Below are 26602 nucleotides of genomic sequence, written 5' to 3' on the forward strand. Positions count from 1 at the left end.
TTTGTCTTTTCTAAGATGTCTGAAGTTTAAGGGCAAAGTGTAGTTTACCATTAAGCCTTCCCAAACCCTCCAACCCAACTTAAACTAGAAAAAGAAGAAAAGTTCCTGGATGACCATATTCAATAGTGATTGGTAAGGTCTACGAACAGATATATTAAATACATTATATCTAACATTATTTCAATCATTAGAGACATGCCAGATGCAGTTTACAGCAAGATGAAGGAACTGGTAACATGAACTCTTCCTAACAGTACGTATATACTGTGCTGAGTGATTGCCGATTCAGGGGAACTAATGGAATCACAGGTATCTGGGTAATTAACTGAGCAGCCAGATTACTGAAAAAGTATAACTTGGGAAAAGAGAATGATATATTCTTGCTTGGGAATGTTATTTTTTTAGATCCTGTAGCGGGGTGGTTACCCGCTCTTGTCCTGTGGGGCTTAAAAGCCAGCCCTAGGAGAGAGCCCCAGGGCTGAGGCCAAGAAAAGCTAGGCTGATTGGGGAAATGACCACAGCTGGGCCAAGCCTCAATCAGGCCGCAGCTGGGCCTATAAAGGGGCTGCTAGGCAGAAGCTTAGCCAGAGTCTCTCTCTGCATTTAGAGAGGGAAGGGCCTGGCTGCAGGGACTTAGGTAATACCTATATTGGAGCAGGGCTGAGGGGGAAAGGCCTTGGGAGCAGGGGAGCTCTGGCCTGAAAACCCCCAGGCTGCGAGGCCTAGATTAGGGCCTATTAGGTACTGAGGTTGCAAGGGGGCAGCCCATAGATAGGCAGAGGCAGCAGGTCCAAACCCCCTCACCTGTGATGAGTGGCTGATACCCTGCAGTCGGCCCTGGGGAGGGGGAATAAGCAATGACTGGCAGTGGCCAAGACTGAGGCGAGGTGGAGGTAGTGGGTGGGGAATTCCCCAGGGAGGGGAGACCCTCAGGGATTTTACTGCCTGGGGTTTACTGCTGGGGGCAGCACCCCAGTGGGAGGAGGCACTGGATCTTGGGAGGGACTGGGGCCGGTGGTAAGGTGGATCACCAGATGGCGCTCCAGAGGCTGACGAGCTAATTCCCAAGGACAACCAGCAGGAGGTGCTGCCGGGTGAGTCCAGTTCTATTAGAGATCCCTATTCCTTTTTTAACAGCATTTGTTGCAGCTTTTATCAACCAAGTTATACTGTCATCAACAAGTTCCATTACTTGTCAACTACTACCTCCTTTAGATAAGTACATTAATCACTTATCCAAATTCCATCTCCTGGAGTACAAACTATTAATCTCTCTCCATTCTAAGAATCAGTGTTCACTTGATTATTTCCTATTGCTTAACCAGTTTTAATCCCCAGTAAGATTTTGTTTTTTCACCTGTGGCTAATAGGGCCCCTATCCAAACCTTTCTGAAAAACCAAGTAAATTACGCCCACCACATCATCTATTTTATTTCTTTTAAGCAGAAAATAATTTAGAGAGGGGCACTATATTAGAGAAGTCATCCTGGTTTGTCCCTAGAAGGTTATACTTAGAAGTGAGTGTTGTGATATTCTATTCTTATGTAAATTTTCAATTGCTTTCCTTGGAACTAAAATGAGACTCACTGATCAACTTCCTAAGAACTTCTCGTTTTTATATATATATATACAGAGAGAGAGAGAAAGAAAGAGGCACTACATTAGCAACTTCCCAATTTCAAATGCCAGGTTTTTTTTAGCATGTGCTATTTCACATTACTTCTGCAGAACTTTCTGGTAAGTAGAATATACAGTAGTTCTGGAGATTTAATGCATTTGCTTTCAAGTCTGCCGTATAATTTTTCTCCTACAGACGTCAATCTCTGTCAAGGCTGCTCTCAGATTTCCCATACGAACTGCTTTTGATGCAGCAATTTTCTGAATTGTCTTCTGCACCACACTTTCCTCATTCAGGTGCCTCCTAAAGTTTCACTTCATCCTTACTGCCCAAAAGCTCAGGTTAATAAAAATAATGTCATAACATTTTTAAAACCACTGAAGTTATTCCTTCCGGGTTTCCCAGTACATCCTGTCTTCTGGGTCTTAGCCCCAGCCTAAACAGAGAGTTGCATTGGTATAATTTAAGTTTCTTTAAACTATCTTTGTTAAACCAGTTCCAGAGGCTTGTTGGAAACAATTTCTGTTTAAATAGTCTTATTTCGGCTTAGTTTAAGATGACACAAACAGGTTTAAGATAAACCTATCCCACATGCCTCCATCTCTTCCATGTTCCCTCTCCCTTTTTTTTGTCATTCCATTCAGCTAATCCTCACCTACCAATTTCCCCACTCAAACAAAACCAATAACATAATTATCATAACCTGTGCAAGCCATCACACCATCTACTCTACTTGCATATTTTTTACAATTACCAGTTACTTAATTAGCTCAAGTGATAGAGTCCCCAACCCTTCTGATGACCCAAGTGGAGTCATTGTAGTTGGACACGATTAAGTTTGCTTTTACAGTTGCTTTTTAAAACACACATACTCAGGAAATTATAGAACCCTTCCCCTACATGAAAAGCATATTAAGATTCCAGAGTAAAACACTCAAAAGTTAAGAAATATCAGAATTAAGGTTACTTGTGCAACTGTAATTCACTCACCTCATGCGCATTATAATAGTCTTTAACAACACGATTCCTCCATCAGGTAGAACCAAAGTGACCCTTATATGGGTCATCAGCAGGGTTGGGACCTTTAGCTCCACAACACTCTATTTGAGCTTACCGAGTAACTTGTAGCAAACAGCAATAGTAGGCTGTTATCTTCCATGTGGATCAACTACTAGAGGGGGAAAAAATCCATTTTGCTAGTGATTTTCACAGCTTTATACTGGACAGCAAAGAATGTTGAGACTCCAGAATCTTGCATTCATTACCAGGTTTTGGAGGGGAGAGTTCTCTAATGGTTATAGACTTCTGCACTTGTGCTCCTATTTTCCCATTCACTCTCTCCTTTCCCAACTCATATTCCTCTATCCTACCTAGCTCCTATTGTTCCCTGCCTAATCCTTCCCTGACTCCTTTGCACTCAAGTCAGGTTGCTTCCTCCTCTTTCTCCTTGCTGCCTGAGTGCTAGCGGAGGGTCACTGAGCGCCCCCGCCTGACATCACATTGGCCCCCTAGAGCACTGGTTTTCAAACTTTTTTTCTGGCAACCCAGCTGAAGAAAATTGTTGATGTCCGTGACCCAATGGAGCTGGGGATGAAGGGTTTGGGGTGTGGGAGGGGCTCAGGGCTGGGGCAGGAGGTTGGGGCACGCACTTACCTCAGGCAGCTCCCAGTCAGCGGCACAGCGGGGGTGCAGAGGCAGGCCTTCTGTCTGTCCTGGCACCGCGGATCCTGCTGCGCCCCAGAAGTGGCCAGGAGCAGGTATGGCTCCTAGGTGGCTCTTGCCTGTAGGCACTGCCCTCGCCCCCATTGTCCGGGAACCAGCCAACGGGAGTGCAGAGCCAGTACTCGGGGTAGGAGCAGCACACAGAGCCCATGCCCCTGCTCCACCCCCCAGGAGCCAGACCTTCTGCTGGCCACTTCTGGGGCACAGCGTGGTGCTGGAATAGGTAAGAACTAGCCTGCCTTAGCCAGGCAGCACCACCGACGGGACTGACCAGAGCCGCTGTGATCCAGTCCCTTCCATTCCGTAACCCAGTTCTGGGTCGCAACCCATGGTTTGAAAACCACTGCCCTAGAGGAACAAAAGCAGGAAAATTTCTGCTTAGCCCCTGCAGGATAGAGCACATTCAGTTGCTCTGTGGGGATGGAGCATGCTCAGTGAAGACAATCCTCCAAGAACATACTGCCAGGGGTGCTGGAACAATTTGTATAGTGGGGGTGCTGAGAGCCACTGAACCAAACTGTAAACCTGATGCAGCCGATGAAGTGAGCTGTAGCTCACGAAAGCTTATGCTCAAATAAATGTTAGTCTCTAAGGTGCCACAAATACTCCTTTTCTTTTTGCTGATACAGACTAACACAGCTGCTACTCTGAAAACTGTAAACCCTATACATGATAGAAACCACTTCAAGCCAGGGGGTGCAGCAGCACCCCTAGGACCGCATGGTCCTATACATACTGCCATCCTCCAACAGACTTTTACTGTGTATGTGTAAACTATAATTTTTCAGAGACTGACTGCTTAACCAACTCAAATTTGGCTTTCACAGGAGAAGGCAAAAGGCACATCCCTAACACCAAAGCAAATGTATTTGTAAATTCTGAGTCCCTGCTCCCAAGCATGGAGGTATTAGATATTCTCAAGGAAATGGCTGTTGGAATTTAACAAGAGCAAAACAATGTATTTTTGCTTATCTTGTTTTAGTAAACAAGAGAACCATTTTTTGCTGAAAGTCTTCCCCTCCCCACCTCCAAATAAAAAAAAGGGCGGAGAACCCTGAAGCAGGCATCTGGCATAGAAAATTTCATGTGAATGGTTTAAATTTTAAGCAACTGAAAACAAGATCTTATAGTTGAAAGTGTTAGGCAACCTTAACTATAAGCAGCACTACCAGCAAAGCCTTTAATGTCCCTTCTCTCTGTATTGTCTGTTCAGGTTGTAAGTACTTTGGGGCAGGAGCTGTCTCTCATTCTATATTTATATAGGACCTAGCACAGTGTAGCTCCAGTCTCAATTAAGGCCAGTTAGGCACTACCATAACAAAAAACAAGAGTAATAAATTCATCCAGGTCATTTAAGTCAATTGGATTTAAGCAAATACTTAAAATTAAACATGATCCTAAGTACTTTGCTTAACTGGTACAAAAGAAGGTATTTTTCAGGTGGAAGAGGTATGTGTGAATAAAAGGTTCTCTAATTATTTAGCCACATTCGCTTGCACAATAATGAAAATGTAGTATTTAATTTGTATATTTCATCCTTTAATTTTTATACTAATGAAGCCCGTAATCTTATTGCAGATGTGGAGAGCTTTACTGTACTGTGGATTAACAGCCTTTCACCTATTGATGCCTAGGTGAAGTTACAGTTTATGTAATAAGTGAAGTAGTTTGGCTTTCAATACAGATTTTAGTGGATGTCTATCTGGTTCCCATAACTAGCACAATATTTTTGCTCAGACTAGAAAATACAAGTGTTTTTGGTTAAAACTACTGGGTATTGGCAGAGTTGAATGCTAATGTACATCAGTTGCTTACACTACATTTTTTTAAAAACAGTTTCAGTCTTTTGCTTTTGAGAGAGAGCACTAATTCACCAAATTCACAAAACAAGTTAAAGGAAATATTTTAACTCATTGATGACCCATTTCTCACATTTTTAAATAAGACTGGGTTAAATTTGAATCATGGTCATTTTCAGTTTGAAATGTTTTTGTTTATAATATATGACTGTGACCTTTATTTTTTATTCTTTGGACTTTTTTTTGTAAAGTCTCTTCAGCTTGATTTGTACAGTACTTATTAGCAAACATGGTTTTTGCCTCTAAATCCTCACTTGACAAACACTGCCACCCAAATTGCAGTCATTAGTGGAATAATTGAGCTCATCTCCTTCTGAAACTGTCTGGGATTCTTGCCTTGGATGCTAAGAGCATTATCTTTTCAACAAGCTCAGCATGAGATCTGGGAACCCAGGTTGCTTTCTGAATTTGGTGTCCCAGATGGTACTACTGCATGCTGCTAAGCTATTCAATTAGAAGCAAGCACCCTTGGTAACTAGTTAACTTTAATCTTATTTTAAATTATTTAATTGTATTTAGCTCCTTCAGTGTCATGACCAACAGAAGCTCCTGAGATGCACATTGCTGCGTTTTTATTACCAACAGCTCATTTTTCAGGCAGCATTAGACTTTCTAATTGTGGTCTCCACATTGTCTCCCCTCTTCATCATGGCTCTCTTTCTTCACCTTTCCCATTCCCTGCCCTTTTGGTTAAATCTACCTCCTGCCTGTTAGTTCTATGCTGTGTAACTGTAAGCATGTAACAGAAGAATAGATTTATAGGAGAAGAGATTAAATAAGGCCCAGGAAAAAGTGTGATGAGGTAAGGAAAGAGGCAATCAGATGCCTCATTTTCTCCCCGAAAAGTGTTCTGCAACAAGAATAAAGTAAAAAGAAAAGGAGTACTTGTGGCACCTTAGAGACTAACCAATTTATTTGAGCATGAGCTTTCGTGAGCTCACGAAAGCTCATGCTCAAATAAATTGGTTAGTCTCTAAGGTGCCACAAGTACTCCTTTTCTTTTTGCGAATACAGACTAACACGGCTGTTCCTCTGAAAAGAATAAAGTAGTACCTCCCATGGGGTACCTAGTTAAATAGGAGTCTGCATACTATAAGTATTATATGAATAAACTGTTCACATGTTACAAGTCAAAATAGTTCAGCATTGTGCTACTTGATTTACTGTTCTATGTAAATTGTAGTCGTAAGACATATGGGAGAGCATTAAGATAACTTGAAAAACACTTCTACATACGTGCACAAGGCAATAACAAAACAAACACGCCCATATTTTGGATTAGAATTAATCCTTCAGATTTACAGTAGTAATGGCCACCAAGCATCCATTATCTTGTTTGTCAATGAAGCATAACTTAACACATATCCAGTACAGTCTAATGCTTTTTTCTGGGTTAAACACCACCACATTGATTTAACTTTCCTAAAACTCTGCCTCTCACTTTGAGTAATGCAACATTCTGAAAGATGATGAGAGATCTAGATACAAGCCTTACTTCTAAAACAAGGCTAGATACACCAGCAATTCTATAACAGAAAAAAAAAAACTATTTTATGTTGTGGCAAAAGCTATTACCTTTGAATTATCAGAGAAAATATGCTGAACCTAATGGTAGATTCAATACTACAGCTTTTTGAGCAATCTGTGCTTAATGACGGAGGTTTAATGCCAATTCCTCATCTAATCCTCCTCTTGAAGTGGCTGCTGAAAATAATTTCTGATGGCATTAAGACATAGACCTCTAGCCAAAGCACCAACAAAAGACCTTTTATAATTCATATACATTTCTGAAATTAGATTTATTAGCAATTTAATTTGTAACAGTTATGGCCTCAAGTATGTGTGTGTGTAAAAAAATAAACTATGAATCTGATGTTCATAAAAAGTAGGGCTGTCGATTAATCGCAGTTAACTCATGCGATTAACTCAAAAAATGAACTGAGATTAAAAAAATTAATCGTACTGATGAATTTCAATTGGTATTCTATTGTTTATTAAATATTTTGGATGTTTTTCTCTGATGATTACCCAGCACATGTTCATTTCAAGAACACTTTCAGAACAGATTTGACAGAATGCAAAGAAGGTACCAATGTGAGATTTCTAAGGATAGACACAGCACTCAACCCAAGGTTTAAGAATCTGAAGTGCCTTCCAAAATCTGAGATGGACGAGGTGTGGAGAATGCTTTCAGATGTCTTAAAAGAGCAACACTCTGACGTGGAAAATACAGAACCCAAACCATCAAAGAACATCAACCTTCTGCTGATGGCATCTGACTCAGATGATGAAAATAAATATGCATCAGTCTGCTCTGCTTTTGATAGTTATCGAGCAGACGCTGTCATCAGCATGGACACACATGTGTCTTCTGGAATGGTGGTTGAAGCATGAAGGGACATATGAATCTTTAGCACATCTGGCACGTAAATATCTTGCTATGCTGGCTACAACAGTGCCATGCGAAAGCCTGTTCTCACTTTCAGGTGACATTGTAAACAAAGACATGGGCAGCATTATCTCCTGCAAACTGTAACCAAACTTATTTGTCTGAGCGACTGGCTGAAGTAGGACTGAGTGGACTTGTAAGTTCTAAAGTTTTACATGGTTTTATTTTTGAATGCAGTTATTTTTTGTACACAATTCTACATTTGTAAGTTCAACTTTCATAGTAAGGAGATTGCACTAAGTGCTTTACTAGGTTGTAATAAAAAGTAAATATAAAATGAGCACTGTACACTTTGTATCCTGCGTTGTAATTGAAATCAATATATTTGAAAATGTAGAAAATATCCAAATATTTAAATAAATGGTATTCCATTATTGTCTAACAGTGCGATAATTTTTTTAATCACTTGACAGCCCTAATAAATAGTAGTGCTGGCTACAGCTAGATACTGTGCCATAATAAGAGTCCATATAACATTTGCATAGCATCTTCTTTCTGTAAATCCTGACGAGCTTTACAAAGATTATCTTTACAGCCATTTTATAGATAAGAAAACATGCAAGGAGAGGTAAATGACTTTCCCAAATTACCACAGCAAATCAGAGATAGAGAAAGAACCCAGGGTCTCCAGAGTTCCAGTCCCAGCGCTATCTAATGAATCACACTGCATTTAGATACTGTGCAGTCATCCATACATCACTTAATCAACTTACCCTAAATCTGACCTGCAAAAACCCAGTTCTTTTATCCTTAAGTAGGACTATGGAAGTTATGTCTAGAGCCCTGAATCCAGCAAGTAAAGGAGAGTTTGACTTTACTGACCCACAAACACGACTGAAGATCCACAAAGAGATCATGGTGACCATAGCGAATGCTATTTTCACAACTGTTAAGTCTTCTCTCACAAGGCCAGTTTGAGATCATGTCACCAAATCTCAGGGTGTCTTCTCCCTATATTCTGAAAGGCAAGGGACAACTGTCCCCCAAATGCATGAACACTGGGCAGGAAAAAGTTGTAACCTGTAGTTTAATCTATAACTAAGCAACTACTGGGAGTTCCCTACCAACCATGTGCAAGGTGGGATGTCCCCACCATCTAGCAAATGGTTATTGCAGAACTCACAGTGGCTCCTAAGCTTCTGTGCCAAGAATAAGTTTCCATATAACCCTGCAGTCTGAAATGAACTAAGAATAGCAGATGCTATCTGATGTAAAGATTCCCAGCACCCTCAAAGATTATTAATTTTGGGAATGGTAGTGAGCACCTTTAAAGGGGCCAGATGAGAAACTGGACAATCGGCATTCCTTGAAAACTGCAAAGAGAACACCTTTGATCCAGGACAGAGAGTGAGTCAGCCCTCTGAATATAAAAAGGTGGTGATCTTCACAGTCTAGCTACCTCTCAATAGATATTAAAGTTCATACATCTGAGCCTTTGTGTAGCAGGGCAGTTACCCCACTCCTAGAAAAAAGGCTAGGCTGACTGGGGAAGCAGCCACAGCTGGGGCCACGTCCAGCCTCGTTACAAGGGCTCAGGGAGGAGCTGGGTCAGTCTCTCTCCAGCCTGGGAGCTCAGGGTACTGGAGTAGAGCAGTGCTGGGGAAAGGCAGGAGGAGCTAGGGCACTCCAGCCTGGCAAATCCCCAGGCTACAGGCACTGGGGTTGCAGAGGTGCAGCCCGAGGTTAGGCAGAGGCAGCTGGTCCAACCACCCTGTCAGTGATGAGTTGCCATGACTGACTACAGTTTGCCCCAGCGAGCGGGGATTAGATGAAGACTGGCAGTAGCCACTGAGGCAAGGTGGGTGTCCGGGTTTGGGGTTCTCCTGGGAGGGGAGACCCAGAGCAGGGGTACTACAGAGGGCAGAACCCCAGGGTAAGAGGCACCAGGGTCCGGGAGGGATATGGGGGCCAGCGGCAGGCGAGACACCGGCCAGTAGGAGGCGCTCTGTGTGTTGGAGAGCTAATTCCCAAGACAACAAGCAGGAGGCGCTGTGCCGGTAAGTCATCGCTTCGCTACACTTTCAAACAAAGATTACCAGTTTGATTTTGCGATGGACAGATGCTCACTAACACAAACTTATGACCAAAGCCAGGAATTTAACATTAACCCAGCATACCACCTAGTCCATGTGCATCCATTATCAAAAGAGGTTGTATCTGCACATCAGATTCTCAGTCTTCAGAAAGGAAATTTACTGATAGCAGGAGGTTTTTCCTGTGAATTAACAGCTGTATTAATGTGGAAGGAGCTCAGAGAAAATTAATTTAAATTACAAGGGCAAATGGCATACAAGAAAAATAAAATAAAAAGTTATTTTATAAAAATAAATAAAAGTTAGTTCTAAGTTCTTCCTCAATGATCAACTTAAACACTAACAAAAGATTCGTAAGGTTTCTAGTCTTCAGAAAGGTTGTAAAATATGTTGTTAAAGAATTTAAGGCTTCCACAGGAATAACTGATATGAACTAGAGCTAAGAACAAGAAGATATATACATTGAATTCATAAGAAACATTTCCTTCCCCCCGTCTCCTCGAGGAGACTTAAATATGCAGACATACCCCTAGATACAAGGAATTTACTCTATATTTGTAATTGTCAAAATATAAAAATGACATACTTTGATAGGACAATATTGAAATAATCACTAAGATCAAGACTGTAAAAGCTCTGTATGGACTTAAAAACAGCAATTAAATAAGAAAGAAAATTCAGAAATAGCACTGAGTAAATAGCGAGATTAACACCAAGTAAAAGCAGACACCTATTAATCTTGTGGTTGGTAGTTGTGGCAAGAACCTTCAGAGCAGCAACCCGAGGACACAGTCTCCCTGGGCTCATGCTGGAAAAAAAGAAGAGTCATCTCCTTTGTCTTTTACTTTAAAGCTCCAGTATGGAAGACAAAGAGGGCCCAAATAGTTTTGGAACTGCCACTTGTTAGCAAGAGGTATGGGGAAGCCTCTGCTGGATAACTCTGGCCTTCTCAGGAAGGGATCAAAGGAAGAGTCAGACTCTTTGCCCTGGTTCTTCTGACCCAGCTCATGAGCTACACTGTTTTGTTGATGGTCAGTTGCACTTCATAGACTCAGACTTTAAGGTCAGAAGGGACCATTCTGATCTTCTAGTCTGACCTCCTGCACGACGCAGGCCACAGAATCTCACCCACCCACTCCTGTAACAAACCCCTGACCTATGTCTGAGCTATCATGGTTTAAATCATGAAGTCCTCAAATCATGGTTTAAAGACTTCAAGGTGCAGAGAATCCTCCAGCAAGTGACCTGTGCCCCACGCTGCAGAGGAAGGCGAAAAACCCGCAGGGCCTCTGCCAATCTTCCCTGGAGGAAAATTTCTTCCCGATCCCAAATATGGTGATCAGCTAAACCCTGAGCATGTGAGTCAGACTCACCAGCCAGACACCCAGGAAAGAATTCTCTGTAGTAACTCAGATCCCACCCTATCCAGTGTCCCATCATAGGCCATTGGGCATATTAATCGCTAACAGTCAAAGATCAATTAATTGAGAAAATTAAGCTCTCTCATCATACTCCATAAACTTATTAAGCTTAGTCTTGAAGCCAGATATGTCTTTTGCCTCCACTGCTCCCTTTGGAAGGTTATTCCAGAACTTCACTCCTCTGATGGTTAGAAATGTTAGTCTAATTTCAAGTCTAAACTTCCTGACGGCCAGTTTATATCCATTTGTTCTTGTGTCCACATTGGTACTTATCTTAAATAATTCCTCCCCCTTCCTGGTATTTATCCCTCTGATATATTTCTAGAGAGCAATCATATCTCCCCTCAGCCTTCTTTTGCTTCTGCTAAAGAAGCCAAGCTCTTTGAGTCTCCTTTCGTAAGACCGGTTTTCCATTCCTCGGATCATCCTAGCAGCCCTTCTCTGTACCTGTTCCAGTTTGAATTCATCCTTCTTAGACATGGGAGACCAGAACTGCACACAATATTCCAGATGAGGTCTCACCAGTGCCTTGTATAACAGTACTAACACCTCCTTATCCCTACTGGAAATACCTCACCTGATGTATCCCAAGACTGCATTAGCTTTTTTCACGGCCATATCACATTGGCGGCTCATAGTCATCCTGTGATCAACCAATACTCCGAGGTCCTTCTCCTCCTCTGTTACTTCCAAGTCATGCGTCCCCAGTTTATAACAAAAATTCTTGTTATTAATCCCTAAATGTGCGACCTTGCACTTTTCACTATTAAATTTCATCCTTTTACTATTACTCCAGTTTACAAGGTCATCCAGATCTTCCTGTAGGATATCCCGGTCCCTCTCTGTATTGGCAATACCTCCCAGCTTCGTGTCATCCGCAAACTTTATTAGCACATTCCTACTTTTTCTGCCAAGGTCAGTAATAAAAAGGTTAAATAAGATTGGTCCCAAAACCAGTCTCTGAGGAACTCCACTAGTAACCTCCTTCCAGCCTGACAGTTCACCTTTCAGTATGACCCGCTGTAGTCTCCCCTTTAACCAGTTCCTTATCAACCTTTCAATTTTCATATTGATCCCCATCTTTTCCAATTTGGCTAATAATTCCCCATGTGGAACCGTATCAGATGCCTTACTGAAATCAAGGTAAATTAGATCCACTGCATTTCCTTTGTCTAATAAATCTGTTACCTTCTCAAAGAAGGAGATCAGGTTGGTTTGGCATGATCTACCTTTTGTAAAACCATGTTGTATTTTGTCCCAATTACCATTGATCTCAATGTCCTCAACTACTTTCTCCTTCAAAATTTTTTCCAAGACCTTGCATACTACAGATGTCAAATTAACAGGCCTGTAGTTACCCGGATCCTTTCTTAAAAATAGGAACTATGTTAGCAATTCTCCAGTCATACGGTACAACCCCTGAGTTTACAGATTCATTAAAAATTCTTGCTAAATTCTTCCCAAATCACACACTAGTAAACATCACTGGTGAACTCCTCTTGCGGCAGAGCTGTATGCATATTCTTTCCCAGGCCCTATGGAAGATGTTTACTACTAACTAAAAGCCACTTGGTCCTAGAGAAGCTGAAACTAAAACCAAAAAGCTAGCAAGCGAGTGCAAAGAGAGAAAAGAAGGGGAATGGAGACAGAAGGGACTGGTCCCAGTTTGTTTAGTGTTGTTGCTATTCAATAAGGGATGGGGAAGGTATTTGTCATGTTCAAGAGCAACAAAGAAGCAGAAAAACTAAAACAAAAAAAAACCAAAATAAAAAAACAAAATAAAGACTTTTTGAAGTCAAAACATACTATTTAAAAGGGCTCTTTCAAAACCTTGATTTTTTTAAAAAAATTAAATTTAAAATCAATAGTGCGCCCTTCAAATACCAATTGCAGAGTAAAACCTGCAGCGACTGATTTGTGTACAGCATCCAGCAAAATGAGACCCCAATCTTGGATGCTATTGTAATACATATAATGATTCTTCTTGTAGACAAATAGCACTGGAAATCTCAAAAACATGACCCCTCTTAAAGTGTTTCATTTAAGAGAGAAAGTGGGATGTGACAAATATCTCCACTCACCCGCTTCTGAAGTAATTCTATTTAAAAAAGCCTCCAAATTTATGTCTGTACAGATTTTTCAACAAGAACCCACCTGCAATCTAGGTATCTATTTCTTCACCTCATCATCAGCCACTTCAGTTCTCTGCAATGCTCTGTTACTTGATTATTGCACGTCTTAACTCATGAGAGAAATTACATATATGTTTTTAAATATATGTGACATGTAGAAGACATACATAAAATGTACACATTTCCATTTCGCCCTGAAGCATACTTATAACCACCCTGAAGCAACCCCTCTGCCTCACAGATTCCAAAGTAGTTCTCATCCAGCCTTCTTTGGTTAGAGTGCATCTTGCAGGAAGACCAATAATAAAATGCACTGAACTCTATGCAAGCCTAACAAGGGTAACTCAGCACTTTGGCAGCATGCCATATTCTCAGATATTGTGAGTAAACTGAAATCACCTGCCAGTATGTTTCAAGACTCTCACTGCATCCTCTACTTTAAAACAAGATTGATATGTTCTTTTTATTCTGTTGCCCAAACTTCTCAAGAGTTGACAGTTACTTAACAGACACCCTCAATGGCATGTGTATATTTATACAGACTCATATTAGCAATATTTTAATGTCAAATCACCATACTGTCCTTATCCAAGTCATTTCACAATACTGAAAAAGGCATTTGTTTGACTGTTTACTTTCAAAACATTCCATTTTGAAATGCCAAGTTTGATATTTTTCAAAATTAATACCAACTCCCTGCACTTTCACAGAAAATACAAGTTAGAGTATAACGTAGTTTAAAATATCAGTTAATGACAGCTTCCACATATGTAAAATCCCTAAGATTTATTCAAATTATTATGATAAACAGCCATTTTTACTGTAAGTTAGCCAACGAACAGAATAAGAACTAGTATTTTAGTTTCAAACTATTAAGGCAAGGGGTTCAGAAACCTTTTCATAATGTAAATCACAAAACACCTCTCATGTACCACTTTCCCACCCATTTGTAATCACATAACATTCCTTGGGGAAACTACATGGAAAAGCAATATTAGGAAATTATTTTTATAATTTTGGCAGTCATCTTAAGCACTTTAGTAACTGGAAGTAATTGCAAGCACTACATGACTAGCCAGTGGTCTCCTGACCACAAGCAATTGCTCTGCGGACCACCAGTCCTCTGAAAGACTACAGTTTAAAACTTACTTAGGGAATCTAAAACTATTCCAATTATTATGTGAGGCAAATATAAATGTAGGTTGGTAATTCTTTAAAAAACTATTGATACCCCGGTTGCAATAGCAATTCTTTATAATTAGAGGATTTCATTTAAAATAAATCAATGTAAATAAAAGTACAAAATGTCTAAGCTATGAGAAAAAAATAATAGTTTTTAGTATTGTATTATACCTGTAACATCTTCTGGATCTGTTACAACAATGTGCGCATTTAATTCCTGTAATTTATGATGCAATTCTTCCAATTTCTTGTTTGATTTTTTCAAAATGTTGTCCACATAAGCCAAGTTTTTTTTATCTGTTGTGACCTTTCTCAGGTTCTCTGCTCCTTCCTTGATTTTAAGTTCCTTCCTTATTTCACGTTTGATTTGGTCCTTTATTTCATCCAACTTCTGTTGTACCATTGTGTCTGAGAAGTCCAATTTTTGGCCAATGCTTACATTTTCCGAGACTAGAAGACTTCGGGCATCCCCCTACAGGGAAAAGAAAAGCATAACCAGAGGTTAGCTGCTTGCATGACTAAAAACACTAGGCTTATATCCAGAATATATGTTAGACACCCACCTTGAGAAGCCATTTATTAAATATTTCTCTGTCATGCTGCCCCGACAAATCAACAAGCCCATAAAATTGTAAAAGTTCACTGAAGTTATGCTTTACAAGTAACAGATTTGTTTTAAGTCTAGTGACACCTTTACCCTGCCCTTTTTTTTTTTTTTTTAATGGAAAGAGACTTAAATACCTCTGGATTTGTCATGCACACATGCCTTGCCTTGGAGCCAACATCTGTATTTTTTCCAGATTTAATTGAGAGTTTTAGTAGACTAAGTGGATCTAAGCAGTAACATTTAATTCTTACAGTTAGTAACAAAGAAGAATTCCTATACATTTACTTAGAATTTCAGTAGTTACCCTATTTAAAAGTACTGAAAAAAAACAAAACAAATAGAGCAACCATTTCATAGGCTTAAAGAAACACTGCAGTGTTTATAGATACTAGGTATTTTGGAACATATGTTACTCTAATGCAAGTTTCTCTTTCTGATTTGCTTCTTTTAAATTTTTATTTAGCAGGATTTAAAACATGAAATAAAAGTTGCAACTTCCTTTCTTGGCATAGATAGATGGGCAGAGGAGGAGATGAAAGTATGAAGAATAACTGATCAAAATAAGTTTCTGTAAAGCATAGGAGTGGAGAGTGACATACAAAATAGTTATTTAAATTACAAGTGTGGTTCAAAATATTTTGTTTGTGTGGATCCTACTTATTCTACATGTATTCGCTGGGGCATACCCTCATGCCCCATTCACCTTGGGTATACAGAGCAAAGCAGCCCTCACAATTTCAGTTCCCTTGCTAATTCAGAAACCCAGTAAAGATGGATTCGGAAGGAACAGGAATGGAGTGCAGGTTGCGGATGCCACACCGACAAAATAGTTCAAAGAACCAGTTACCGTAAAGTAAGACTGAGTCTTTATCCATGTAGATCCCCTCCTTATGATAACTAGCTATTAGTTCCCAGATTAATAGGAGGAGGGTCTAAGGAGTCTTTATCTACAGCTAGCTAAATAACGATTGCAGAAATGATCTACTAATTTGGAATCTGATCTAGTCTCCAAATCCAGGGCATAACATTTAGTAACAGTATGTTACTGAGCTGTAAGTAGCTATCCTGCAGATGTCCGATACAGGAATATTTCATAGGTATGCTAAAGAGGTTTCCAAGGCTGTTGTTGAAAGGGAGCCCTGACTGTTGAAGGAAGGTGTATATCTGCTAGTTAGTAACAGATTGATCCACTTGGATAATCTCTGGGAAGAAATGGTTTAACATTCTAAAGCTCTCCCTAACGGAAAGAAAGCATTTGGATAAGGGTTAAATGCGGTGGGGATGTTCCGTAAGAACTATTTTAAGTTCCAAGGATGGGAAAGGCTATTTAATGGAATGACAGGTGTGAACCATTTTTTAAAGAAATTTTTAAACAGTGGGATGAAACAACATAGAATTCTGAATGTGAAGGTGACCGGCTGAAACGGCAGCTAAATGGACTCTAATGGAGCGGATGGTGAGGCCCTGTAGCCTGAGGTGGAGGATGCAATCCAGAATCTTGGGAACAGAAGTTTGCAATGGATCCAGACCTTGTTGTGAAGCCAGATACAAGATCTCTTCCACTTTCATCAGTAGACTGATCTTGTAAAGGGTTTCCTTCTTTGTGTCAGGGATTGTTCTACAAGTCCAAGACAGCCTCTCTGTGGGCTCATTCAGCCAACTTCCAAACAGGTACAGGGATGGAGACATGGATGGATAATTTGGCCTTGACAGTAAATCCTGCAGATTGGAGAAACAGAGGTCTTATGAGCTTGTGTATTAGAGTGACTGGAATTAAAACAGAAAAAGGGATGAGAAGCATTGTGGAGGGACTCTGGCATGGTAAATTCTCTGAAGCAGAAGACAAATTTTTTGTTCTTGCAGGTGGCAAAAATAGATCTATCACAGGGAGCCCTATCTGTGGAATAAAAGCTTGAGAATGGAATCTATTAGTCACCACTCATGGCTGGCTGAATACTTTCTGCTGAAGTAATCTTCCAGATAGCTGTTTGCTCCTAGTAGGTGAAGAATCATGGGAGTTATCCTGTGAACATGGCAACATTTGCACACACACACACACACGCACTCACACAGCTATTGTTATACTACAATGGAGACATTATCTGTCAGGAATCCACTGTTCTTTTCAAGAATGGTGGAAAACTCTGGAAGCTAGCTGAATAACCCAGAGTTTGAGTACATTGTAATGGAGCAAGAACTCTCTCCAGGACTACACTGCTTTGAATTTGTAGGTGGTTTTGATAGATGCCTCCATGGCTGGTTGGGAGGGGACTATAATCAGCATCACCATGGGAGGTTGTGGTGCAGAATGGTACTCCTTTGCAACTATCTGTGGGTTTGTCTACCAGTTCAGGGAAACTTGTATGGTTCCAACTCTTATAAGTTAAGTTTGGTGGTTGGAAAACATACCTCAGCCATGCAGAGGCATCTCATAAGTGCATGATGCCATGTGATACAATAATTTGAGAGTTTCTTGTTGCTCTTTCAAGATTATATCTGAAGCTGGAGATGATGGGTATGATTGACTGAAATCTGTCTAGAGGGATTTTGCCTTTGTTGACTTAGAATCTAGAAGATCCCCTATAAATTCTATGGATTTTGTTGGAGTGAGATTATTATTTATCATTCACTCTCAGACTGATGGAGTGAGTAAATTGCATGCGGTGGAATAAATTTTCTGTACCCTGGATGAATCGCTGTGTGACAATAAGTGTCCTGAAGTTGAGAGGCGTAAACCAATCTGAGCTTCTAGAGAGGATATGATGAAGGCTGGTGTCACCATTCTTAATTTAAATCAGCATATGAATTTGTGTAGTCACTTCAGGTACCTGATAGTTTCTTCTGGGAATAAGTAGTAGTGGGAACAGAAATCCTTCCCTACCCTCTGAACATCTGGGTACTACTTCTGTTGCTTCTAGGTTGTAGTAAGGAACCCACTTCCTCGTTCAGCTTTCTCTTGGAAGATGCATTTCTGAAGAGGGATCAGGGATTGGGTATGGGGCAAGGACTAGACCGGTATGGAGTGGCCTTCTGTAATAATCTCCTATACCCATTGAACTGAAGTAATTACAGCCCAGGCTTAAAAGATATGCAAAAGGCAGAAATCAAAAACGGAGCAGACAGAAAACTCCTCAACTTCAACCTGCCATATGGAAGATAATGCAGTGAAGGTAGTAGAGGAAGAAGACAGGGCTCATGTGGGAGAAGCAAGACCTCCTATAGAAGTGTAGTCAGCAGCCCTCTGTTGCTGACAGGAGGAAGTTCTCTGTCTGAACCGGGCCTCAGGTTTCCTCCTAGTTGCAGGTGTACAGATACCCAAGAATCTCAGTGTAGCCCTAGAGTCCCTTAGGGTATGTAACAACTCATTTGTGAAGCAACTAAACAGGTCTGGCCCTTTGAAGGAAAGGTCTTCAATATCCGTTTGGACCTCTTTAGGAATCCCCAGGACTACCCTCTTCTTGGCAAAGGCTAGGACCACTGAACAGGCTGCTGTATCAGGGTCATCCGGGACTAATTGGTGGAAAGTTCTGTCTAACTTTCAAACTCCCTCTGAAATGATGGATCTCAAGACAGCCCTCACTTCCTGTGGGACCTTGTCAGTGAATGATGACACTCTTTGTCCCAGGTCCTGTAGTCATATTTAAAGACTAGGGCTTGATAGCTGCTTATTCACAGTTGGAAGACACTGAGAGGCAGGCCTTTCTGCTAAGAGGTCAAAGTCTCTTGGGATCTTTTGTCCTTGAGCGGTTTTAGGTAGTCCTGTCTTCTCAGATTTCTCCTATGCTGCAGATACTGCTAGATCTGGGAGTCAGATGCAAGTAGACGTCCTTAGAGTGGCGTGGTGGTGGAAAGGAGACATGGTATGTTTTCTCTGATTGTTTCAGTGCAGAAAGTAAAGGCTAGAGTTTGCCAAAGGTGTTTTGTGCGCTCTAGAACTCCTTCATTTATTGACATTGTCAATCTGCCAGGGAAAGTAGAATGGTGAACAAAGTGTATGTGCTTTTTCCTGTACCACAGATAATTGCGTGTTCTGTGTCTGCTGTCCTTCCTAGTATTCCTGAAAGGACTTGAAGTTGTCAGATAATAGTATTGTAGTGGATATCACCAGAGGATAAGGATGTAAATATAGTTTAAAAAAAGTTAACTGTTTAAACGATTAAAATATTTTGTTTAAATGGTTAACCAATTAAAGGGCTGCTCCAGCCGCTGGGGCCGGCCAGTGCAGGGCTGCTGGGCCGGCCGGCCCGTGGGTTTAACAGTTAAGGCAGGTTAACCGGTAAGACTAATGCTTACCAGCTAACATTTACATCCCTACCAGAGGAATGCAGATTGTTCAGAGAAAGGGTTGAGGGAAGTCTCTTCTGGATGTTTAAAAAGCCCAACAATATCTTCTACCTCTACATCCTGAGCCGCTGCCTCCTCCTCATGTTGTTCTCTCTATCATTCCCTAGGGAGGTCTACCTCATTGAATGGTCTATTCAGGAACCTAACTGATGAAGGCAACCTAGGTTTGTAGGAAGAATGAGAGTGCAACTCCTAGATCTAGACAGGGCTCCCCAGAATGCCCAGAAAGTTAGAGGGGTAAGACTGAAAAGGCCCAAGATGATGTTTTTCAAGGCATGTCAGGAAATCTGGGTGGAGGGCCCTCAAAATCTGCTGGCAGTGATTTTGAGTGTGATCTGGGGGTTGCTGCACTAGAGTAATTCCTGCAAGGAGAAAGTAAATGGATGTCAAGAGAAGGGTCTCTGCTTGACTCTAGAAAGCGAGTGAGAGAACAGGGAAGGAAGAGAGAGTACTAGTAAATACATTCTAGAAATATTGCCAACCTATAAGTGGTAGGATAGGAGATTACCAGTACCAAAATTCTTCTGGTGCTGGAGAGATCTGTGCCAATGGCATCAGTACTGAGGCTGGTGCTGGGTCCTCAACCTCAGAAGTCAGAAACAGATCTGCTGGTATCATTAAGGATTCAGGCACACCCTCGTTACTAGATCTGGTATGTGCCAGTGAGGAGTCTTTGCTGGTAGAAGGCTTCAGTGCTGGAAGTTCCGCTCTGCCAGGTGAGGCAAAGAATCAGCCCCACTAGCCTGTCCAGTGCAATCAGGCCTCTGAACTTGTGACTTAGAAGAGTCAGGAGGGTCCATGACACTCTGTTAATACCTCTGATCTCTCCCATTGCAGAGAAGAGGATTGGTGCCATGAGTCACCCTTAAAGCAGAGTTCAGATCTGCCTTGCTTTAATGTGATGGAGGTGGTACCAGAATTTGGCAATGAGCTCCCAGCCAGTGCCAAAATTGGTCTGGAGAACAGAGAGCAGCTGACTAAAGTAGTTGGAGACTCTCTCTCATTACCAGCAATAGAAGTCTTCAAGGGTAGAGTCCCTATTTATAAGGGCACTGAAAAAGTGAATCTTTAGGAGGGAGAGTTCCTTTTCTGAATTAGAGAAATGTCTTTCCAAATCAGACACTTTCTTCATTGACTGCACCAGCAGACAGATCTTTAGAAAAGTATATTTGGAAAAGTGAGCTCCACTCAGTGAAGATAGATGAGCACACAGACCAACAGTCTGGAAAGTGACTCTTGCCCAAACAGAAGAGGCAGTCTGTGTCCACTGGTTAGAGGAATATCTCTGTCATACAACAGGCATGGCTTGAAACTGGAGGGCTTAGGTTTGGCCATTAAGCAGAAAGGTGCCTAGGCACCAACTAATAGTCAGAAGAAGGAAAGAAATAAAATAAAGATGAGGCTGCAAACAGGGCAGAAAAGTGTATCTACACTAGTTCTAGTAATTACTAATAGTTACAAAATTGATTTGATGACAGGGCATTACAGGATGACAGGCAGACACTGCTGAGTTTGTCTTGCTGCCAAGTGAAAGGTGGTCAGGGACATTCTGTCGTCTTTTATACTCTTGGGTGCGGGGGGGGGGGCGGAATAGGGAAGGATACGGGGCATAGGTGTACTATAAAACTACAGAAACAGACTCAACTACAACTTGTTAAAATTATATGCAAGTTCTCCTCTGTACAAGTACACTAACCCACTTAAAAACAAAAACAACAACAAAAAACACCTTTTACCAGAATACTTCCAGCCTAAATAAAATCCAGGCATTAGCTGCCATTTTTGAATAAGAATATCCTAAATAATAAGAGGAGCAAGAATCACCATCTTGCCTTGGATTTGTTGATGAGTATTCATGGGACAGAAGAACAACAGATAAGCACAATTTTTCATTGTTTAATTGCTTAAGCAACTCAAGGAAGTTCATGCAAATGTAGTTGTACTGTACAGTGCACAAGAAACTTGTCTGACTTGTGGAGAAACAATTTATCCTAGTACAAACTAAAATAAGATCAGCAGGACAGATTCATTATGCATACACAATGTGACTATAGCATAGTTGTATATGTAGGTATGTGAGGAATCCACATTATCTGCCAGAGTACTAAATAATTGCTATCAAGATTTAATACAAATACTTATGGCCATTGTGGAGGATAGGAACAGTTGGTACCTGGAAAAGGAAGCAACCAGCCACATTTTGGTGACTATTTTATGTAATTACTATGCAAGTTTTGTTTCAGGCACTTGCTTGTATTTATGTAGAGAGTGAATCTAAAAATTACACCGTGATCCCTGGTTTCCGAATTCACCACAGGGCATATAAATCTAGTAGTGTAACAGTTAATCTCAAGATTTAACATACAGTCCTCTGGCTCTTAAAAGAAAAACACATCAAAATACAGCATTTTCTTTGGGTTGTTCCCCTACCACCACCACCACCACCAAATACATTAATTTGCACTTGGCTTTCTAGCCAAACACAGTCCATTTACTATAGTCATGAGCATCCTAGAAACAAAATTAAAATAAACAGAAATAAGTTGATCTCTACTGCACTTCAGAGCATAAAGTCCTATTCTGAAATTTACAAAGTTCACTGGAGGGGAAAACAGGTAGTAAATGTCAAAAGTAAGTATTATATAAACAATGTAACATTAGCACCCAAAGTATGCTAAGATCTATTTGCAAGGAATGTACATACAATATGTAGCCATTTTAAAAAACCTAGGTCCTCAAAACAAAGTAGTCATAAAATAAATTAATTGTAGAAGTTAGATCTAGAAACATGTAATGTGAAAGAACAGGTTAAGGACTATTTAGAAAAGCTGGACAAGCACAAGTCCATGGGGGTCGGATCTAATGCATCCAAGGGTGCTGAGGGAGTTCACTGATGTGACTGCAGACCCATTAGCCATTATCTTTGAAAACTCATGGCGATCGGGGGAGGTCCCGGATGATTGGAAAAAGGCAAATATAGTGTCCATCTTTAAAAAAGGGAAGAAGGAGAATCTGGGGGAACTACAGACTGCTCAGCCTCACTTCCGTCGGTGGAAAAATCATAGAGCAGATCTTCAAGGAATCCATTTTGAAGCACTTGGAGGAGAGGAAGGTGATCAGGAACAGTCAACATTGATTCACCAAGAGCAAGTCATGCCTGACCAACCTGATTGCCTTCTATGATGAGATAACTGGCTCTGTGCATATGGGGAAAGTGGTGGATATGATATATCTTGACTTTAGCAAAGCTTAAAATATGGTCTCCCACAGTATTTTTACCAGAAAGTTAAAAATGTATGGATTGGATGAATGGAGTACAAAGTGGATAGAAAGCTGATTAGATCATCGGGCTCAAAGGGTAGTGATCAATGGCTCGATGTGTAGTTGGCAGCCGGTATCAAGTGGAGTGCCCCAGGGGTCTGTCCTGGGGCCAGTTTTGTTCAACAACTTCATTAATGATCTGGATGATGGGATGGATTGCACCCCTCAGCAAGTTCGCGGATGACACTAAGCTTGGGGGAGAGGTAGATAAGATGGAGGGTAGGGATAGGGTCCAAAGTGACCTAGACAAATTGGAGAATTGGGCTAAAAGAAATCTGACGAGGTTCAACAAGGAGAAGTAGAGAGTCCTGCACTTAGGATGGAAGAATCGCATGCACTGACTGCTACAGGCTGGGGACTGACTGGCTAAGTGACAGTTCTGCAGAAAGGGACCTGGGGAAAGTGGACAAGATGGGGGTGAGGCCAGAGATGAGGAGTTTGGGGTGCAGGAGAGGGCTCCAGGTTTGGGGGGGACTCAGGGCTCTGCGCTGGGGGTGCAGGTTCTGGGGTGGGGCTGGGGATGAGGATGGATGGATTTGGGGTGCAGGAAGGGGCTCCAGGTTTGTGGAACTGGCCAATGGGAGTGCAGAGCCCATGCTCAGGGTAGAAGCAGTGTGCAGAGCCCCATGGCCCCCTCCACCTAGGAGCCAGACCTGCTGCTGGCAACTTCTGGGGCACAGCACAGTGCCAGAACAAGCAGGGACTAGCCTGCCTTAGACGAGCAGCTCCACCGAAGGGAATTTTGACAGCCCAGTCAGCAGCACTGACCAGAGTTGCCGCGACCCAGTTTTACATTCCACGACCCAGTTTTGGGTCGCAACCCGTCATCTGAAAACCACTGGACTAGCCAGTTCTTTGACAAGTCCTTCAATGTTCCATGGGATTCTCAAAATAGCTGAAGGGTTTCTTAAGTGTTAAAAGTAGAGTGAGGGCAACTTTAAAATTATACACCTTCTTCTGACTCTTCAGTGTGTAAATCAGAACAACTCAACAATCAGTAGAATGGGTGTGAATACGGCTAAGCCTACAGTAGTGTAAGATAGTTTAATTTACACCACTTTATGCATCACCTCTAAATTTGGCCCAGCGTGACTGTGTATCCCAATGCTAAACAATTCACAGCGCCCATCTTGTTACTAATAAGCATAACAATAGAGTCCAAGATGTCCTATATTCTTGGTAAGTATATCAATGATGAGGTAGAGTGTAAAGAAAGAAGTAGTGATGGAACGGATAAGAGAGTCTGTCTGGGCAAAAATCACACTGGGGAAGAAAGCTACTAGAGCCTCCTCTGGGATAGTGCTTGGGGTGAGCTATAGACCACTGGGATCCAATTTGGATATGGATAGAGACTTCTTTAATGCTTTTAATGAAGTAAATACTAACGGGAATTGTGTGATCATGGGAGACTAACTTCCCAGATACAGACTGGAGGACAAGTGCTAGTAATAACAACAGGGCTCAGATTTTCCTGGATGTGACAGCTGATAGATTCCTTCACCAAGTAGTTGCTGAACCAACAAGAAGGGATACCATTTTAGATTTGGTTTTGGTGAGTAGTGAGGACCTCATAGAAGAAATGGTTGTAGGGGACAACCTTGGTTCGAGAGATCATGAGCTAATTCAGTTCAAACTAAATGGAAGGATACACAAAAATAGATCTGTGACTAGGGTTTTTGATTTCAAAAGGGCTAACTTTAAAAAATTAAGGAAATTAGTTAGGGAAGTGGATTGGACTGAAGAACTTGTGGATCTAAAGGCGGAGGAGGCCTGGAATTACTTCAAGTCAAGGTTGTAGAAACTATCAAAAGCCTGCATCTCAAGAAAGGGGAAAAAACTCATAGGCAGGAGTTGTAGACTTAACTGGATGAGCAAGCATCTCAGAGAGGTGATTAAGAAAAAGCAGAAAGCATACAAGGAGTGGAAGATGTGAGGAATCAGCAAGGAAAGCTACCTTACTGAGGTTAGAACATGTAGGGATAAAGTGAGAAAGGCCAAAAACTATGTAGATTTGGACCTTGCAAAGAGAATTAAAACTAACAGTAAAAGGTTCTATAGCCATATAAATAAGAGGAAAACAAAGAAAGAAGAAGTGGGACCGCTAAATACCGAGGATGGAGTGGAGGTTAAGGATAATCTAGGCATGGCCCAATATCTAAACAAATCCTTTGCCTCAGTCTTTAATGAGGAGCTTAGGGATAATGGTAGGATGACAAATGGGAATGAGGATATGGAGGTAGATATTAGCACATCTGAGGTAGAAGCCAAACTCCAACAGCTTAATGGGACTAAATCGGGGAGGCCAGATAATCTTCATCCAAGAATATTAAAGGAACTGGCACACGAAATTGCAAGCCCATTAGCAAGAATTTTTAATGAATTTGTAAACTCAGGGCTTGTACCGTATGACTGGAGAATTGCTAACATAGTTCCTACTTTTAAGAAAGAGAAAAAAAAGTGATCCGGGTAACTACAGGCATGTTAGTTTGACATCTGTAATATGCAAGGTCTTGGAAAAAATTTTGAAGGAGAAAGTAGTTAAGGACATTGAGATCAATGGTAATTGGGACAAAATACAACATGGTTATACAAAAGGTAGACCGTGCCAACCCAACCTCATCTCCTTCTTTGAGAAGGTAACAAATTTTTTAGACAAAGGAAACGCAGTGGATCTAAATTACCTCTATTTCAGTAAGGCATTTGATACGGGTCCACATGGGGAATTATTAGCCAAATTGGAAAAGATGGGGATCAATATGAAAACTGAAAGGTGGATACAGAACTGGTTAAAGGGGAGACTACAATGGGTCATACTGAAAGGTGAACTGTCAGGCTGGAAGGAGGTTACTAGTGGAGTTCCTCAGGGATAGGTTTGGGGACCAATCTTATTTAATCTTTTTATTACTGACCTTGGCAGAAAAAGTAGGAATGTGCTAATAAAGTTTGCGGATGACACGAAGCTGGGAGGTATTGCCAATACAGAGAGGGACCGGGATATCCTACAGGAAGATCTAGATGACCTTGTAAACTGGAGTAACAGCAATAGGATGAAATTTAATAGTGAAAAGTGCAAGGTCATGCATTTAGAGATTAACAACAAGAGTTTTTGTTATAAACTGGGGACGCATGACGAGGAAGTAACAGAGGAGGAGGAGGACGACCTCAGAGTATTGGTTGATTACAGGATGACTGTGAGCCGCCAGTCTGATATGGCTGTTAAAAAAGCTAATGCGGACTTGGGATGCATCAGGCGAGGTATTTCCAGTAGAGATAAGGAAGTGTTAGTACTATTATACAAGGCACTGGTGAGACCTCATCTGGAATATTGTGTGCAGTTCTGGTCTCCCATGTTTAAGAAGCATGAATTCAAACTGGAACAGGTACAGAGAAGGGCTGCCAAGATGATCTGAGGAATGGAAAACCGGTCTTATGAAAGGAGACTAAGAGCTTGGCTTGTTTAGCCGAAGTAAAAGAAGGCTGATGGGGAGATAGGATTTCTCTCTATAAATATATCAGAGGGATAAATACCAGGGAGGGAGAGGAATTATTTAAGATCCGTACCAATGTGGACACAAGAACAAATGGATATAAAACTGGCCATCAGGAAGCTTAGACTTGAAATTAGATGAAGGTTTCTAACCATCAGAGGAGTGAAGTTCTGGAATAGCCTTCTAAGGGGAGCAGTGGAGGCAAAAGACATATCTGGTTTCAAGACTAAGCTTGATAAGTTTATGGAGGAGACGGAATAGCCTAATTTTCGCAATTAATTGATCTTTGACTATTAGTGGTAAATATGCCCAATGGCCTGTGATGGGACGCTAGATAGGATGGGATCTGAGTTACTACAGAGAATTCTTTCCTGGGTGCTGGCTGGTGAGTCTTGCCCACATGCTCAGGGTTAAGCTGATCGCCAT

The 26602-nt window shown here is 41.2% G+C and overlaps 1 protein-coding gene across 4 annotated transcripts in view; it reads right to left on the bottom strand.

Moving 5' to 3' along the window:
• Window positions 1-26602, bottom strand: part of PKN2 (protein kinase N2) — a 137783-nt gene that overhangs the window by 71456 nt on the left and 39725 nt on the right. For all 4 annotated transcript variants that reach the window (XM_048861359.2, XM_048861360.2, XM_048861355.2 and 1 more), the window contains one exon: window positions 14588-14888. In XM_048861359.2, coding sequence (XP_048717316.1) covers window positions 14588-14888 — 301 coding nt within the window. The remainder of the gene's footprint in view (window positions 1-14587; window positions 14889-26602) is intronic.

The sequence above is a fragment of the Caretta caretta genome, chromosome 8, assembly GCF_965140235.1.
Source record: "Caretta caretta isolate rCarCar2 chromosome 8, rCarCar1.hap1, whole genome shotgun sequence".
NCBI lineage: Eukaryota > Metazoa > Chordata > Testudines > Cheloniidae > Caretta > Caretta caretta.